The 15,816-nt window shown below is 40.4% G+C and overlaps 3 protein-coding genes across 8 annotated transcripts in view; 2 read left to right on the top strand and 1 right to left on the bottom strand.

The window, feature by feature from the left end:
* LOC309693743 (uncharacterized protein) overlaps nt 1–15,816 on the top strand; it is a 75,560-nt gene that overhangs the window by 32,819 nt on the left and 26,925 nt on the right. The gene's annotated exons all lie outside the window — the stretch shown is intronic.
* LOC309694765 (Fc receptor-like B) lies at nt 2,137–11,689 on the top strand. Of its 2 annotated transcripts, none has more exons than XM_082514972.1 (7): nt 2,137–2,255; nt 2,703–2,738; nt 4,148–4,408; nt 4,488–4,733; nt 4,818–4,982; nt 5,360–5,443; nt 9,199–11,689. In XM_082514972.1, the coding sequence occupies exons 1-7, from the start codon at nt 2,225–2,227 to the stop codon at nt 9,279–9,281; spliced, it is 906 nt and encodes a 301-aa protein (XP_082371098.1). In that variant the 5' UTR covers nt 2,137–2,224; the 3' UTR covers nt 9,282–11,689. The 2 variants fall into 2 exon arrangements, with proteins under 2 accessions (XP_082371098.1, XP_082371097.1); XM_082514971.1 differs by having other exon boundaries at nt 7,040–9,289.
* On the bottom strand, nt 11,349–15,788 carry LOC309695969 (V-set domain containing T-cell activation inhibitor 1-like). Of its 5 annotated transcripts, none has more exons than XR_014273271.1 (3): nt 14,627–15,788; nt 13,489–14,018; nt 11,349–13,015 (listed from the first exon to the last, which is right to left on the bottom strand). XR_014273271.1 is itself a non-coding variant. In XM_082516999.1 (3 exons), exons 1-3 carry the CDS (start codon nt 14,816–14,818, stop codon nt 12,912–12,914), a joined length of 495 nt encoding a protein of 164 aa, XP_082373125.1. In that variant the 5' UTR covers nt 14,819–15,783; the 3' UTR covers nt 11,349–12,911. The 5 variants fall into 5 exon arrangements, 1 of the variants encoding a protein (XP_082373125.1); XR_014273272.1 differs by having other exon boundaries at nt 13,489–14,003; XR_014273273.1 differs by having other exon boundaries at nt 14,761–15,788.

Raw genomic sequence — 15,816 nt, 5'->3', positions numbered from 1 at the left:
GGGGCTAAAATGCAGGTAACCTGTCCACCTCTGTGCCCCACCTCTCCTTCTATGACTGCAGGATAAGTGTCAAAATGTGTGCAGCCTGCAGAACACTGACTCTCCGTTCCTATGCGCTCTCTTTTCTGATGATGTAGCTTTTTCTTTCGGACTCTGTATTTACAGTTTTGTGCCATTAAAGCTCAGAGTGGAAGCCACTGTGGGCCAAACTGAAGCCCCTGTGCTGCCACCTAGTGGCTATATTTATACCACACTCTGATGCTAAAGTTTGACTCACACTTGCACATCTCAAGGTGAAGAGGAGACCTGAAGAGAGAGGAGTAAGGCAGCAGGTGTTTTAACCGACGGACCCATCCTCACCTCAGAGCCTCATTTCAAAGTGATTTAAATGTGATGTTCGCACAGCTGCAACATCTGTCTGCTGTATTTAATCATGTCAGGTCTAACAGTGTTCATGAAAGTTACATGTTTACAGCCTTCACATAAAATTGCATAAAATTCGCAAAATGACACACAGTTAAACTGTTGTTCGTTCATTCATTACTCTCAGACTCACATGGCAAAACAGAAAATGACGAAGAATAAGAAAAGGAAACTGAAGAACTGAGACTGATTTCTGGTTCACATGGAGAAGGATGAAGGAGACAAGGAGGGACAAAACATCAAAGCATGATGTAGAAGATCCATAAGGAAAGTAACCTTCAAAATACAAAGGAAGTAGTAAGAACTAGAGATGTGTCGGTCGCGAACGAAACGGCTCTTAGAGCCGGGTCTTTGAAGTGAATGACGCGAGCCGGCTCCTTATCGCGAGCCGTGAGAGTTTTTTTTTTCTTTCTCTCTCTCGCACTTTTTTTCCCGTTTCACTCCGCATGTAGCACAGGAACAGAGCAGGAGGGAGAGACAGAGAGAGCCAGGGACAACAACATCACATTAGAAAGGTAGTAATCATCCACAACTATTTTCAGTTGCAGGTGATAAAGGATTCAGAAAGTTTGTTCATGCAGGTCCATATGACAGAGAATATGCATCTTCTTTTTGTTTTCATATTATAATTTATATTTAATTGTGTTGTGGTTTGCAGTGTTTTGTGTTGTTTCACTTTAAATTTGTTTAAAAGGAAAAAGCTGAAAATTTAAATGGTTAAAAGTTGAACTGTGACTAGTTGGTTTTTGTAAAAGTATATTTACGGTGGTCCCTAGAGACAAAGCACGTACAAACTTCAAATCATGTACGAACTCTGAAGCACGTACAAAACACAACAGAAGTGCTCCAGGATGCTAGGGGCAGTGTTGAGCTTTTGTTACCTAGTGGCTACACAAGCCAGCAAGTACCAACGACCGGATTTGGTGTAGTAACAGGTAAATTAATTTTATTTAATTATTTGAATATATATGAGTGCTTGTGTATAAATACACATATGCTTTCAATTGTGTAATTTAAGTGATCTAGTAGCTCTGCTTTGGAAGTTCAGTTAACACTAGAAATGTGCTTTTTGGAGTTTGTACGTACGTTGTCTGTAGGGGCCACCGTATATATTTATATATAAACATATACAAATAAAACCACTCTTTTTTACATTAGTAATTCCTTTTGTGCATAATTTTATATTATTGTTTATTAAAGCAACAAAACAACCTGAAGAGCCGGTTCGGAGCCGAAAGAGCCGGTTCTCTAAAAAGAGCCGGAAATCCCATCACTAGAGCCCAAAAAGCCTCCGTCTCCTCCTCCTGATTTCCTACACAGGAAATAATTGAACGTCTGCAAAGTTACGTAACAAGAATCTTAAATTTAAAAAAGTCACTGAAATAAATGTCTGCTTGGTTCAACAGGGTCGTTCTGTCACAGTCTGGCCGAGGCAGACTGAAACATGGAAACGTGGAACAAAGGACAACAGATGACCTGACCCTAAACAAAGGCTCAATCAAGAGGAGATATATTTTAAAAAGAAAGAAAGAAAAAGAACACATACGCTAAACATCAGTTTTCTGTGAATAATGAAATAAAATCAGGTGACCAACCTTCCTGACATTTTGAATTCTTTCTTCTTCATCACTACAATACATCACATGATTCACAGCTCAGCTTAAAACTAAAAGGTCAGAGAGATTTTTCTCCAGAACTGCTGCAGAGAAACCACAGACCCTCTACACTGAGCTACTGAGAGGAAGGAGGAGGGTTTAACTGTTGCATTGAACGAAAAGATTTCACACCTCTGTGTGCCACGATGGGACAAACACGTCTTCTGTGGCTGCTCTGTAAGTACCACATGCTTTCTTAAAATTTTATGTTTTTATGTTTATTGAAGATAAGATGAGATAAAGCAAGATATATTTTATTTGAATCAATTACTGTTAATGACCATGTAGAAAGAAATGTCCAAAGAAAAAAATGTCGAGGAGATAAAAATGTAAAGAGGAAGACTTGTGGCCTCTCACTAAAACGGGAAACAATAAGTACTCCTGACTATCTGAGGTGCTTTAATTCAGCTCAAAGTTTCACTTCATTAAAAAATCAGAGTGTGTGGTCGATGCTGCAGATAAACCACCACAGTGTTAAACTGCATCATCACCTTTGCTAACAGGACACATCCTGTTCAAAGAAAACATTTTGAGTTTATCAGTCTGAGGCTCAGTTCGTGGTCACTGTTCCTGTGAGCTTATATTTGTTATTAACACTGAATTTTTATGATCTTTTCTTTTCAGTTCTAATGTTTCTCCTCTGCTGCACAACAAATCAAGGTAAGTGATCCTGTCCTGTGACAAGACCATAAAACAGGCCTTTCCCAGCACAGAACAGAGCCACAAGGAGCAAAAATGGAGCCGGAATAGAGACAGGTTAGAACCAGATCCTATGGTATGGTAATTTGAGCCAATTTGATCAATTTCTTGAAGAAATAAAAGTAAATGCAGTAAAACTGAACAAAAGAAATGCATGGGTCAGTTCAATATTTGTATAAAAATGTATTAACAACATTAATGGTTTAAAGCAGTTAAAGATGACACCTCAGCTGAAGCACTTCCTTACTTTATAGTAAGAGTGTGCATACAGAGAACCGACAGCTTCAACCTGACAGCTCCAGGCTTTTCACACCTTCTGCTTCTGAGGGGCAGCCAATCAGAAGAAAGGTGGAGCAAAGGAGGAGGAGAAAATTTAGCATATTTGAGATGGAGGTCAGAACAGTGAGCTGTTGCATGAGCTGATGGACTGAAGAAAAACATTAAAATTTTCTTTATTTTATGTTATGTCTGCTGTTTAAACATCTACTGAACAAGCTGCTCTGCTCTTCACCTTCATTCTGCAGCCCAAACACACTGTAGCAGCCATAACTAAATGTATTGAATTTTTGATGATCAATGGGTTTTCATTTGTTTGGTTGGTGGGTGCTAGTGGTGACATTAAGAGGGCGTCTGTCATTCACTAGTTTGATTTTGACTGAGAGGAGGACTGGGTAGCCGTAGTTTTTGTTGACCGCTGCACAACGAGTTTCCCTTTGTTGCATTAGATCACATTACTCTGTAAACTCTCAAAGCACTTTGAGCAAACAATTCCACCTCTCGCATTATAGCGTAAAGTTGACAGTGCGTCAGTCAAAGAGGCAGGCTCCATCTCTGGCCTCTAGAGACTGTGGAAGTCGCTACACACACCAAGAAAGATCTTTGTAACATACTTACTTTGTTGAGACTTATTTTATTTAACCCGTTCATGCATAGTGGTCACTACAGTGAACAGCTATTCAAAGGCTGTTTTCTTGTATGTGTGTCAGTGTTGATGGTAAACTTGCACATAAACCACTACTGATGCATAGAGAGGAGGGAGGCTCATTGCACTGGACAGCAACAGAAGCAGTGTTACCACATAAGTTTAAAAACAACAAAAGTTGAAAAATATTTTTGATATTTTATAGTTTTTACACTGTATATAATATTTATCTGTCTTTCAAATTCATGAGTCAAAATGTATGTTGTCCACCACATGTAAAAAAAAAACTCTTTGGAAAGTACATGTTTAACAAATTAAGTTGAGAAATCTTTTTTTCATGCCTAAAGATGAATAAAAATACTTAAGAAAAAAATCCCGATTGAGGTTGTCAGAAATCATGCATGAAAGGGTTTAATGTTTTTGCTCAAAAATATAAATTCTCTCACAGCTCGTCTGACTGTGAGTCCCAGCAGCTCTCAGTTCTTTGAAGGAGACTTTGTGTTTCTGAGCTGTGAGGAGGACGACAGCTCTGCTGGATGGACTCTGAGGAGAAACACAAGCAAACAACAGAGGTCTCTGTGTGGAGACTGGTATGTAAGATATGATGATTCTTCATGCTTCCTCGGGACAGTGGAAGGGGACAGTGGAGTTTACTGGTGTGAGTCCAGAGAGGGTCCCATCAGTAACATGGTTAACCTGACAGTCACTGGTAAGCTGAGTGTGTGGAGTTAGTGTTGATGAAGCTGTGTGTAAATGGATGAAATGCTGTAGTTTGTCTCTGTGTTGAGGTGGATCAGTGATCCTGCAGAGTCCTGTCCTCCCTGTGATGGAGGGAGATGACGTCACTCTGCTCTGTAAAACAAAGACCACTCCCTCCAACCTCCCAGCTGCTTTCTATAAAGATGGCTCCCTCATCAGGAAGCAGCCTACAGGTCACATGACCATCCAGCATGTTTCCAGGTCTGATGAAGGCCTCTACAAGTGTGACATCAGTAGTCATGGAGAGTCTCCATCCAGCTGGATCACTGTCACAGGTGAGGCTTCAGTTTCTTTTACAGACCTTAAATCCAAAGCGACATAAATTGACCACAAAGATTCATTTTTCTCTTTAATTCCAGGGTCTTCCACCTCTCCTCCTCCTCCTCCTCCTCTTTCTCCTCCTCCTCCTCCTCACCAGTCCTCTTCTCCTCTCTCTGTGCTGATTTCTGTTCCCTCCATATTTGGGCTGCTGCTGCTTGTACTGGTTGTACTGGTGAAAAGACGTGTCCAAAGGAAACCTGAAGGTGAGACACACATTCTGCTCAAACTTAATGTGAACATATTGAAGACTTAAAGGGACAGTTCACCTGAAAAATGAATCAGATATCTTCAGCTGTGACCAGTTCACATTAATCTAAGCGGACAAACAGCACTACAGACCAAACACATGTAGGTGTGATTATTAAACTGTTCCTTTAAAAACAGTCACATGACACACACGACTTTGTGGTCAAATAATGTTGATGTGAACAGAAGCTTTCTGTTTTATGACTCACAATCTTTATTTCATTTATGTTGATATAAAATCATACATGGATATTCTTAGAAAGATTAATAACACAAATCATGAAACAGTAACAGTTCTGTTATATTTAGGAAACATTTACATTTGATTTTGCAGACAGAGATCCTGCAGCAGCTGCCACCTCCTCATCAGTGAGAAGAACATCAGCAGACGGCCGAGACGGATCAATCAGGAGAAGAGGTACGACAAGTTTCCTGTTAGAAAGTCTCTACATTTCTTAAAGCTCCTCTGCTGTTTCCACTGATAAGTTTTACCATGAAGCTAAGGCAAAGAGTCACTGAAGCAAGGTTACAAAGAGAAGTGACGATCAGTGAGCAGCAGTGTGGCTTCTTGCAGAGAAAGAGCTCTTCAGATGTGATGTTTAAGAGTGTTGATGGAGAAGTGCAACCAAGTGCAGAGAACTTCAGCAGCAGCTTCACTGTGTCTTTGTGTATCTGGAGAAAACAGATGATAGTCCTGAGAGAGGAACTGTGGTGCAGTGCAGTGGTGATGGGACAGGTTGACAAATGAGCTCAGGCAGCAGTCTCTGTGGATTATAATGTTGCAGATGACATGGTGATCTGTAGTGAGAGTAGGGAACAGGGTGAAGAGAGTGTTAACAGCACTCTGATCATTTTAACTGCAAACTCCTGAAGTTTGGCTGTTAGTGAGCCGAAACGTTCATGTTTTCTGTGTACCGCACGAAGACAACAATTAACCTTTGGTAAACGGTAACATGAGCAGCTCTGTGGTCACTACGTTTCCTGTTTTGAGAACTAAACTCAGCAGAGGTTGTGGGGATGAACAAAAAGTATTTTACCAGCATAATATAATCTGCAGTATGATCATTGCTTTAACAATGTAACAGATAGCTTTAAGATGGCCTTAAGATGTTTATGATGATGTTAACTTTGTATTTCAGGTGCAGTTATAACTATTTTATACATATTGCATATCTGTGCTTATTTGAGTTGATGTTCAGGTTCTTTAAAGGTCGTAAGCCTCACTGACGTGACTGTTCAGGTGATACATGCTGAGGGAAAACTAGAACATAGAAGGAATTGCAATACATGCTTACAAAACACTTATATCAGTTTATTTTATTATCTTTTATATGTTCATATTCTTGTATTAAGCTTTTAGTAGAGGTTCTTGGTTAAAACATTTATTTAGTAGAAGACATACACATAGTCTCAGTGAGCCTCTGGTCTGGTAAAAGGTCAGAAGTGCGAGAGGTGACATCGAGGCTGAGTGAGGTCGTGACACACACACTTTAAATTAAATTTATTTAGAGGATGTTTGGCTGTAACTGCAAAATTGTCTTGGTAAAAGAGGAACCGTTTCTTGGTGTCTCGGCAAGAAAGAGGAATAGGATAAGAACTGAAAGGTACACAGGAAGTGCCAGCCATGAAAATAGACGATGATGTTCTGTGTAAAAGGTCATTGTGGTGTTGATTTGACGTATGTATAAAATGTATCTGTGACGCATGAAGGGGCGTCAGTAAACAAACCCTGATGTTATAAAATAATTGTTTGTGCTTTAGTAAGTTGAAGATCAATTGCTGTTTCCAGTGATCTTCCCACGTGTGAATTAAAATCTTCGTTTGACTTCACCCGGCCGGACCAGTGTGGTTATTTTTCGATCACCTCTTGTACCCTTCCTCAATTTTTGAATCCTAACAAGGTGTAAAAGTCGCTCTAAGTTAATGTGCTGTGGCCTCATGTTTGAATGCTTGCAGTTCTTTTCTCATGTTTACATCCTGACAGCTAAACTTCTTTATTCTGTGTTTGTTTCAGATGTTTCATTAGAGACAACAGTCATCTACTCCTCACTGAAGCTGACCCACACACCTTCACCACAGCTCAGATTCAGAAAGTAAGATTGTTTCCTCACTTGAAGAAGACGAAGAAGAAGAAGACGTCTTTGAAACCAGCTGCAGTCGCAGTCTTACACATATTAATAGAGAAATGGCAATGGCTGCATTTTATTTATATTTTAATATTTTATGCTGAGGGTATAATCTGAAAGAGATTGCAAGGTGGTGTCAGGGGGAAGTAGCTAGGCAACAATTGGAGGAAGTGAGTGAGAGCAAAGGCAAGGGTTAAATGGTGGAAGCTGAAGGTTTGATGTAAATTTGGTGTAAAATTTTGTGATAAATAAAAAAAAACATACACACCTTGAAGGGAACCCCCACTGAATTTAATGTTTCCCTGATACAGACACAGAATGGCTGTTACAGTTAAGTGAAAGTTCTTTTTTGTAATGTTAAATGTGACATATAATTGAATAAACAATGTTAAAGTGTTTGTCATTCATTCTGATGCCTGCAGCTCTGTCACATGCATGAGAGACACACATTATAAATAATTACAAAAGGCAAAGTAATATTTATATTTGCTGTTGCATCACTCATGTTATGCACTGTTACAGGCACAAAGCAATTTCAGCTTCACATATACATTATAAATTATTACAGTCCAGTGATCTTCATGCATATATGGCCCAAATAACCCATTCATGTAAGTATTTAAATATTTAGATAATAATATATTCAGATAATAACATTTTTTCATTAATAACAAGCCCTTAAAGATTATAAACAAAAATCTAAATGCTCAATAAATGAATAAATTAACATTGACTTATGAAAAATAAATCTCACAAACATAGTGAAACAGTCAATGATGGAGAGGATTGAAGAGCTGGAACATATAAATAAAAAGGATGAGTTATTTAAAGCTAATCCAGTTTGGCGTCACACAGGAGATTCCTTCTAGAAGCAGATCCGATCACTCTGCAGCCATCATGAAATGCTGCATTGGTAAATATTTATGAAGCATTATCTGCACTGTCTTTTATTTGAATGGTCACCAGGACATAAACACTGCATGTACAGGATCAGCAGTCAAATCTGACATCAAGCATTTTTTAACGTTTGCTGACTTTGCCCCAAAATAAGGTTTTAAAACCCCTTTTTCACACATGGGATTTCAACCTCTGCAACCATCTTTACTGTTGCTGTCTGCCATAGATTTAAATTCAGGGGTTTTTGAGTGCCACATGTCTCTCTTAGACTGACCCCCTCCTGCCAGTTAATATAGCATAATATAGCAATAGGTGTTACAGTCACTTCAGGTTAAAGAGTGGATGAGCTGTGGCGTAATGTTTGCAGCTCTAATCTATAAAGCCCAACATTTTATCCTAAAACAAACGTTTTGTATCAGTCACATGACGTGTTATGACTGAGAGTGATCCAGCTGCAGGTTATTCTTCAGTGCACAGAACAGTTAATAACTGCACAGATCTCCATCAGGACAAACTGCAGACACAGAGGTACGGCTGCTCCCTTTTTCACACTTAAAAACTCCCTTTTGGAAAAAAAAGGTTCAGATCTCAGCCTGCAGCAGCAGATACTGTGAAAAACACCATTTGTTCCTGTGACAACATGAAGATAATCAGCTCATCAAATCAGACTAAAAAGAAAGATCAAACTATCTTAGAAAATATCCATCCATCCATGTTCTTACACTTGTTTGAATTCAGGTTTTGGTGGCAGCAGTGTGAGCAGAGAAGTCCAGAGTCACCCTGATCAACTCTTCTAGCTCATCTGGGGAAACAGAGTCATTCCCAAGCATGCAGAGAAAAACATAATCTAGGAGACATCCTAGTCAGATGCCAGAGCCACCATAACTGTCTCCTTTTAATGTGGAGGAGCAGTGGTCTACTCCTATGGGCTCAAATACGCAAGTCCAAAATATTATTCCCACAATTTGAGCCTATACACTCCGACTCCCTCTTGAATGAGCGAGCTCCTCAACCTGTCATAGTGAAGGTAGGACAGTAGACTAACCAGTTGCTCCTCTGTGTCTTCTCTGTGATAAACAGAGCCGTTGCACTACTCTTCCCATGTTTACGTCCTGACATCTAAACTTCTTTATTATGTGTTTGTGTTCAGACGTTTCATTAGAGACAACAGTCATCTACTCCTCACTGAAGCTGACCCACACACCTTCACCACAGCTCAGATTCAACAAGTAAGATTGTTTCCTAACCTGATGAAGACAAAGAAGAAGAAGTCTTTGAAACCAGCTGCAGTCACAATCTTACACATATTAGTAGACAATGGCTGCATTGAAGACATACTTTAAGAAGAGGGAGAAATAAAGGATATACACATTATAAATAATTACAAAAGACAAAGTAATATTTATATTTACTGTTGCATCACTCAAGTTACACACTGTTGCAGACACAAACCAATTCAGCTTCACATGTACATTATAAATTATTACAGTCCAGTGATCTTCATGCATATATGCTACAAACAATACATTCATATATGATTTAAATATTTAGATCATAATATAATCATATAATAAAATATTCTCAGTAATTACAAGACCTTTAAACAATATAAACAAAATTACAGCTCCTCCTGGAGCTTCGCAATCCTCACGATGCATTTTAAGAATCAAGACATCCTTCAGCATGAAAGGCTCACAGTGGTTTTTGGTGAGGAATGAAATAGTAAATGCAGTAAACAGAAACACAACAGGAGACTAATCTTCAAAATATAACAGAAGGGGGGGGGGGGGGGGGGCATTATATATCAAATCAAAGTTAAACCTAAAGAAATGATCTATGTCATCGTTTTATCACAATTTCAGTTACAAAGTACAGCCAGCAGGTGGCAGCACATCTTCTTTCTCCTCAAAAACACTTGATGATCACAGCCACTCCACCATCAGTCCTCCTTTCACGGCCTATTTCTTTGCTCATATTTTAAGTCTCAGGGGGAGAAAACAGATGTTCAAGGCGTGCAGCTGTTCTGCTGCTCGGGACTTAAAAACTGTGGAGATGAGTGAAACATTTTCTGATGGAGAGATAAACAGACACGGAAAGCATGTAAAACAGAAACCGATCTCCACAGTTTTCGAATCATTTTGTCAGTAATGGTCAGTAATAGTGTCTATATGTCTAGTTTACTGTGATACAAACAGTCTTATTTTGTTTTAGCCACACAGAGACTTTTGTGGGTTCCGATGTGATCCTGGAAAATTACAGAGAAAAAAAAACAAAACATGATCAGCTCCGACTTCCTGTGAAAGTAAGGACCGGCTAGTCTGTAAGTTTCACCAAAGGCTTCTAGTTGTTGACACAAAGTGTCCAAGAGCTGCATGCATCTTAGGTACAGATTTACCACTTTGAGCTAAAAGGAAGAAAATTTTAAAACAGCTCCTGTTAAAAGGACGGATGAAAACAGACATTTAGGGACAATTTATTTTTAAATTGGGGTCTGCACAGAGCTCTGAGGGTGGCAGGGCCACAGCTGGATGTGAGGAGGGAGTGTTGACCCTTGATCCTTTAAACAGAACTCATGATCCACTGACAGTGAGTCAAAAACATCAATAAAAACAATAACCAAGTCTCTGTAGGTTTTCAGTCATGCAGGTCATGGTGATCTAAGGAGGTGGGAGGAAAAATAACTAGTCCAAGATCACCATAACCAGTTATGACTCCAAGACTGTTTTCTCATCCAGGTGAAACTTGATGTGATTTGCAACACGACAAAGTTAAACTAAGCTTTCATCTCCACAGGATGGACTCATCTCTGGCACCGCAGCTGCAGGACGACAGCATATCTCCATGCTCTGCAGCCATCAGGAAACACTGGTCGTTATTTGTGAAGCATCATCTACACCTCCTTTAATGTTTATGGTCACCAGGGCATAAAATATGCACGCATAGAATCAGCAGTCAAATCTGACATGACGTGTTTTAAATGTTTTCTGACTTTGACCCAAAATAAGATTTAACATTATTTTAAAAAGATATTAAACAGACAGTGGGAAGCAGTGGGCAGCCATTGGCGCCCAGGGAGCAGTGTGTAGGGACGGTACCTTGCTCAGGGTACCTCAGGGTAGCCGTTCAGAGGATTCGAACCCCCGACCTTCTGATCATGGGGCCTGCCCCCACTTACTACTTCAGAGACAAAATAAAAGGCCTCACATGAAAACCACCATACACATCCTTCAGCCTTCTAGATGAAGTCAGATGTGTGTAGTCAGAACATTCACACAAACGGTTAATATAAAACAAAGAAAACAAGGAACACTGCGAATTTTAATAATGACGTAATCACAACACTTTATAGCTTATGTATGTCATCCATCTGACATGTACAAACACACAGAGTCTTTGGATCCTCCTGATGTGGAGTAAACTCCTGCTCAGTTTCTTTAACAGATTTTATCCAATCATTGCACTGATAGATTTCCATTATATGAATTGCTTATTTAAAATGTATTTGACTCATCACTCAGTGATGAGTCAATGTGTTGTATATTTGTCAGGATTATATGCTGCGCATTAAACAAACTGAAACACGATAAACAATGGTAACGGCTGATCATGGTCCCCTAACACTGACTAACAGATAACTTTAATACACATATATAACAAAAGTACATTCTTTATAAACCAAAGAACAGATTAATAAAAAATCAGAAACCTCTGGACTGTTTTAGGTGCAGCTGCTGTTTTTAGACCTGCCACCAGTCTTTGAATGTCTTCATCAGAAAACTGCTCAGGAATGAAATTCAAGTCAGTCTTAAACACAAATTGTAGGAGGTGTCTGACCCGCTCTGTACATTAAAGTCTGAGTGAAATCTTTGATCACCACCCTATTCACCACACTAGCCTCCCCGTGACGTTGTCCACTTCCCAAAAGTGAAAATGATTTGAAAGGTCCCAGTTCTGACTCATTTAAGACGATTGATCACAGAGACACAAGTAGAAGAGGACATAATAGGATGTCTGCTGAGATCTTAAAACTGCAGCTGTGCTGAAAACAGTCCAGGGATGCCTGAGCCAGTGATCTTAAATGTGAGGTCATCTGAATGGAAACCACTGATACGGTCTCAGCAAAAAGGAGGAAAGTGCCTGCAGTTGGTTAAAAAAACAAATATTTTTTTAAAGTGCAAAACAAAGTGCTTAAAGAAGGTAATAAGGAGCTTATTCAGTAGTATACTTTGGATTTAACATGTTCCAAGCCTTGCTACAATAGATGCACTGCATGCCTCCACCTCTGCCCACATGCGCTGGGATATATAGCTTATATTACATGTTAATGCTGATTCTGTTGGTCTTTCTCAAAACAGCCCCCCCACCCAAACAAAAACAACACCTACTCGTTTCATTTTTTCCACTGAGAGGAGGCTCCAGGACAACATGGAGGAAGTGGCTGGTGAGAAGGAGGTCTAGCCTTCTCTGCTCAGGCTGGGGCTCCCATAACCCACTCCAGATAAGCTAAAGAAAAAGGATAGATTGATTTTTTCTTTTGGAAAGACTCAACCAGCATACCAGCTGCTCCTCCACCTGCTGCCTGTTCCCAGAGAAAAGCCAAGCTCTGCTGTAGGCTTCAAACAATAAAGCTACAAGTACATAAAACCCAGGGTTAAACTCAAAGCCTTTTACAGCCACAATGGGACAGCACTGATCTAACATTGACTGATTGAACTGTAATGATTGGTGAGGTTGTCAATGCGCTGCATGAAGCTCTAACAGAATCAGATCCTATTGAAAGATTCGTCTTTGTTGAAGAGCAGAACTCACTGTCAGTAAAGAGATCGGACACATTTTTCAGGTTCTGCGGGCAATTACATAATATCAGTAATAAGCAAAAACTGACAGGACAGGGATGATGACAGACAGACACGTATCCCTCTCTCCTCCATCCTTGGACTCAGCCTGGGACTCCTTGGTGTGTTTATCTGTAAAACCAGCAGAGCAGAAGCAGGTGTGAGAACTGAGCTACCAGGAAAACCTTTCCTGTTTTCAGCAGAAGTGATGTCACACCTTTCAGCAGTCACCCGGATGTCAGAAAAGCAGTAATGACATTATGTGCAGGCATTTGGTTAAGAACTAGAATCTCAGCTTTTCACACCATTTTCACCCATAAACACATCCAGCAGAAGAAGAAGTGAAATAAAGAATTAATTAGGGTTAGAGCGCACTCACTGCAGAGGTTATCATTTCTAGTTTCTCTCTCAGACTCCTGCATCGGCATTAATTAATGACTGACGCCACTTTTCATCTCATACATTTGTTTTTGGTAACAGAGACAAACATGAGCCTAAAGACAAACAAACCAACGGACTTTGTCCTGAATGAAAGAACCTTTGATGCTCAGACATCCCACAGTGAGAAGACTTATAAACACCAAGTTCCACCTCTACAAACTTACCTGAGGTTGTGACTTTGAGGCTGATGGAGCACTCATGGGTGACACTTTCTGTTTCCTTGGTTGTAATCTGACACTTGTACGTTCCTGTATCGGTGAGCTTGACGTTCCTCAGCGTCACTGAAACATTTCCATCCTTCATGGACGGATCCATCAGGTTCACTCGGCCTTTGAAGGACTCATGTTGGTAGTTTTCATATGGGCGCTGGTTTCTGTACAAGAAGACATAATCATCTGATTTGAGGTCAGCTCTGTTCCACTCCAACAGGGTGATCTCTGCATCTCTGGGACCCTGACACTGAAGAGGGGCATCTTGTCCAGGATTCACAATGAGCTCTGTGTGATAGAAACACAAAGATAAAAGACAACAAAATTAGTCATGTTTAAGACTAATTTTGGAAGTCTGTCAGACATGCTATGCTGAAGAACTGGTTGGACTTCCTCTCTATAGTTTGTTCTTCCAGAAGACGAGCCCATCCAGAGACTTCTGACAGGAACCGTTTGGACTGCAGGGAGTACTGAAATGAAGAAATCTAAAAGAGCATCAGTGTGTTTTAGTATTAATGTAATGATCACCTGCTCCTCTGCAAGCCTAAAAATTTTTGCGACTTGTGCCAGCATGTTGTTTGAATGTCCACAGAGTACATCAAAGAACATGGGACAGAATTTGTTTTTGTCTGTTAAACTCTGAATTTTACTCCAGTTGTTATAAAACATTGTGAAACAATGATAGTCATAGCTCATGTACAGCTTTTTTCCCCCCACTGTAAAAATAGAAATCACCCCAATTCCGACTTATTCAGGAAAGCACCACACACGGAGCAGGGTCCACAATGTGCCTGGCAGATGTCAGAGCGCAGGTGTTTACCAGAACAGACTAACCCTCTATTGTTAAATAAAACTAGAGATAGATAAGATAAGCTAAAGCATCGATGCCAGAGCAGTACCACCCCCAACCAAAAACCCGATGATTGTCTGACTGGGTTGTACGTGTGGTCATGTTAAATAGCGCAAAATAACCCCATGTTGTGCAACACTCCCAAATGAAACTGTAACTACGACATCTGCGTCACATGTCCTCTAGGCCGCTGCAAAGACAGGGGGGTAACTGTTTAGCTTCCCGTTTTCACAACGGACTTACTTCCTATAATAACTCGCTGAAAAGTTTCCCGTTTAGACCAAAACACACCAGCAGTTCGTTTTAACTTGTAAACACACGATGACGCGAATGTTTACATTTTTTTCCTCTTCCTGTCTCCAAGAACCGTGACTCACCTTTTAATCCGGAAACCAGGATGACCAGCAAACACAGGAAAACCGCAGCGGACAACATTTGTGAGGAAAAGCTGAACAGCTGATGTTTATTTTGGAAACGAATAAGTGTTTTTGTTTTCCTTTTTTGGGTGGGGGTGGGTGACGTGTTCGACACGTGACAGATTATGAGCCATTAAATGCGCTGCTTGATCGGCGCTGTCGTTTTTGCAGCTGAGCGCTACAGCTCGGAAACTGCAAACATCAAGGTTACTCGCTGCCCCACAGTCCGAATTACGCGAAGATCAGACAGGAGGAATGGACTTCGGTCACAATCCGAGCTGTGAGGGTCAAACAAAATGAGAACCAAACATAAAACATGTTTCAGATGTTCTGACACTGGGAAGTTCCTGCAGACATTTTGCGCCACTGGAACTCTGTCTGCGATTTCAGTCAACAAGACAAATAACGGATGTAACGGCGACTCTCCCAGATTCGTGTTAACCCGAAACTCTTGAACACACCACATAAACAGAACCTCCCACTCTGAATAGACTCTGACAGTCCTGATCAGTCGTTACAGCAGGCTTTACCTACAGTGAACAACGCGTTGGCTCACAGTAGAAAAGCTACAGCTGTTTTAAACTGGAAACAGAGCGAAATAACAAACACGCAACATGCTGCTGCCATGATGTGGTGCTGCATACAGGTGCACGTAAAAAAAATTTAAAAAAAAGGAAATTTTGACTTTGGAAGCAGCTGAAAGTAGCCCGTGTCTGAAGCATTAAACTAAGTTACACTCATCAAGTCACTTTCTTTGGGGGATCCGCTCCTTTCAGGTCATGTTTTCGGGATTTCCCTCGAGCAGCAGCTCAGCTCTACCTCTCAAGTCGCCAGAATAGAAACTCCACAGAGAAAAAACCCTCAAAGCTCATCTTCAGCGGAAAAAAATAAAAACAAGAAGCTGTGAGCCAAGACCGACAGCATCAGACTCCTCCAGACTGGTTTGTCTTGCTGTCAGCACTGTCGTCCAGTCGCCAGCTGTATGAATGAAATGCAGCCTCTTCTGCTTTTGGCAGC

The sequence above is a fragment of the Aulonocara stuartgranti genome, assembly GCF_965226115.1.
Source record: "Aulonocara stuartgranti genome assembly, chromosome: 3".
NCBI lineage: Eukaryota > Metazoa > Chordata > Actinopteri > Cichliformes > Cichlidae > Aulonocara > Aulonocara stuartgranti.
The sequence above is the reverse complement of the archived record's forward strand: the minus strand, read 5'-3'. Positions and strand labels throughout refer to the sequence as shown.